At 52.3% G+C, this 388-nt stretch overlaps 1 protein-coding gene across 1 annotated transcript in view; it reads right to left on the reverse strand.

Annotated features, from left to right (window-relative positions):
* LAPTM5 (lysosomal protein transmembrane 5) overlaps positions 1 to 187 on the reverse strand; it is a 12,616-nt gene extending 12,429 nt beyond the window's left edge. The window contains exon 1 of the mRNA XM_027909806.1: positions 92 to 187. Within this exon, the coding sequence (XP_027765607.1) occupies positions 92 to 182 (91 nt within the window). The 5' untranslated portion in view covers positions 183 to 187. The remainder of the gene's footprint in view (positions 1 to 91) is intronic.
* Between the last annotated feature and the right edge of the window lie 201 nt (positions 188 to 388).

Consider the following 388-nt stretch of genomic DNA (forward strand, 5'->3'; position numbering starts at 1 on the left):
TTTTCTCTGCTGAAGAAGGAAGAGGGACCAGTGCAGGACCTTGGGCTCCCCCCAAGCCCCCCCAGCTGCCCCCAGCACCCCAGGGACCCACCGATCCTGTAGTAATCCTTGGCCAGGTCTCTGCAGAAGCCCTTCCCATTGGACACCTCCAGGGAATACTCAATCAGCAGCAAAACACTCATGACCTGGGAGAACAAAAGCACAAGGCACAATTCAGTGGCCCTGGGCCAGCAGCATCCCATCAGCAGATTTATTTCCAGGGCTCCTGAAACTGCCACAGTCCCAAATGCAGGATGAGCCTCCCAGGGAAGAGAACACGGGGGGTTTAAAATCCTGGGCAAGGAAATATCGAGGCAAAAGTTCTCAGTTTATTAATTATAATTAATTA

This window comes from Empidonax traillii, unplaced genomic scaffold (assembly GCF_003031625.1).
Source record: "Empidonax traillii isolate 1590-97213 ecotype Southwest subspecies unplaced genomic scaffold, ASM303162v1 scaffold2438:size46038, whole genome shotgun sequence".
NCBI classification, from domain to species: Eukaryota; Metazoa; Chordata; class Aves; order Passeriformes; family Tyrannidae; genus Empidonax; species Empidonax traillii.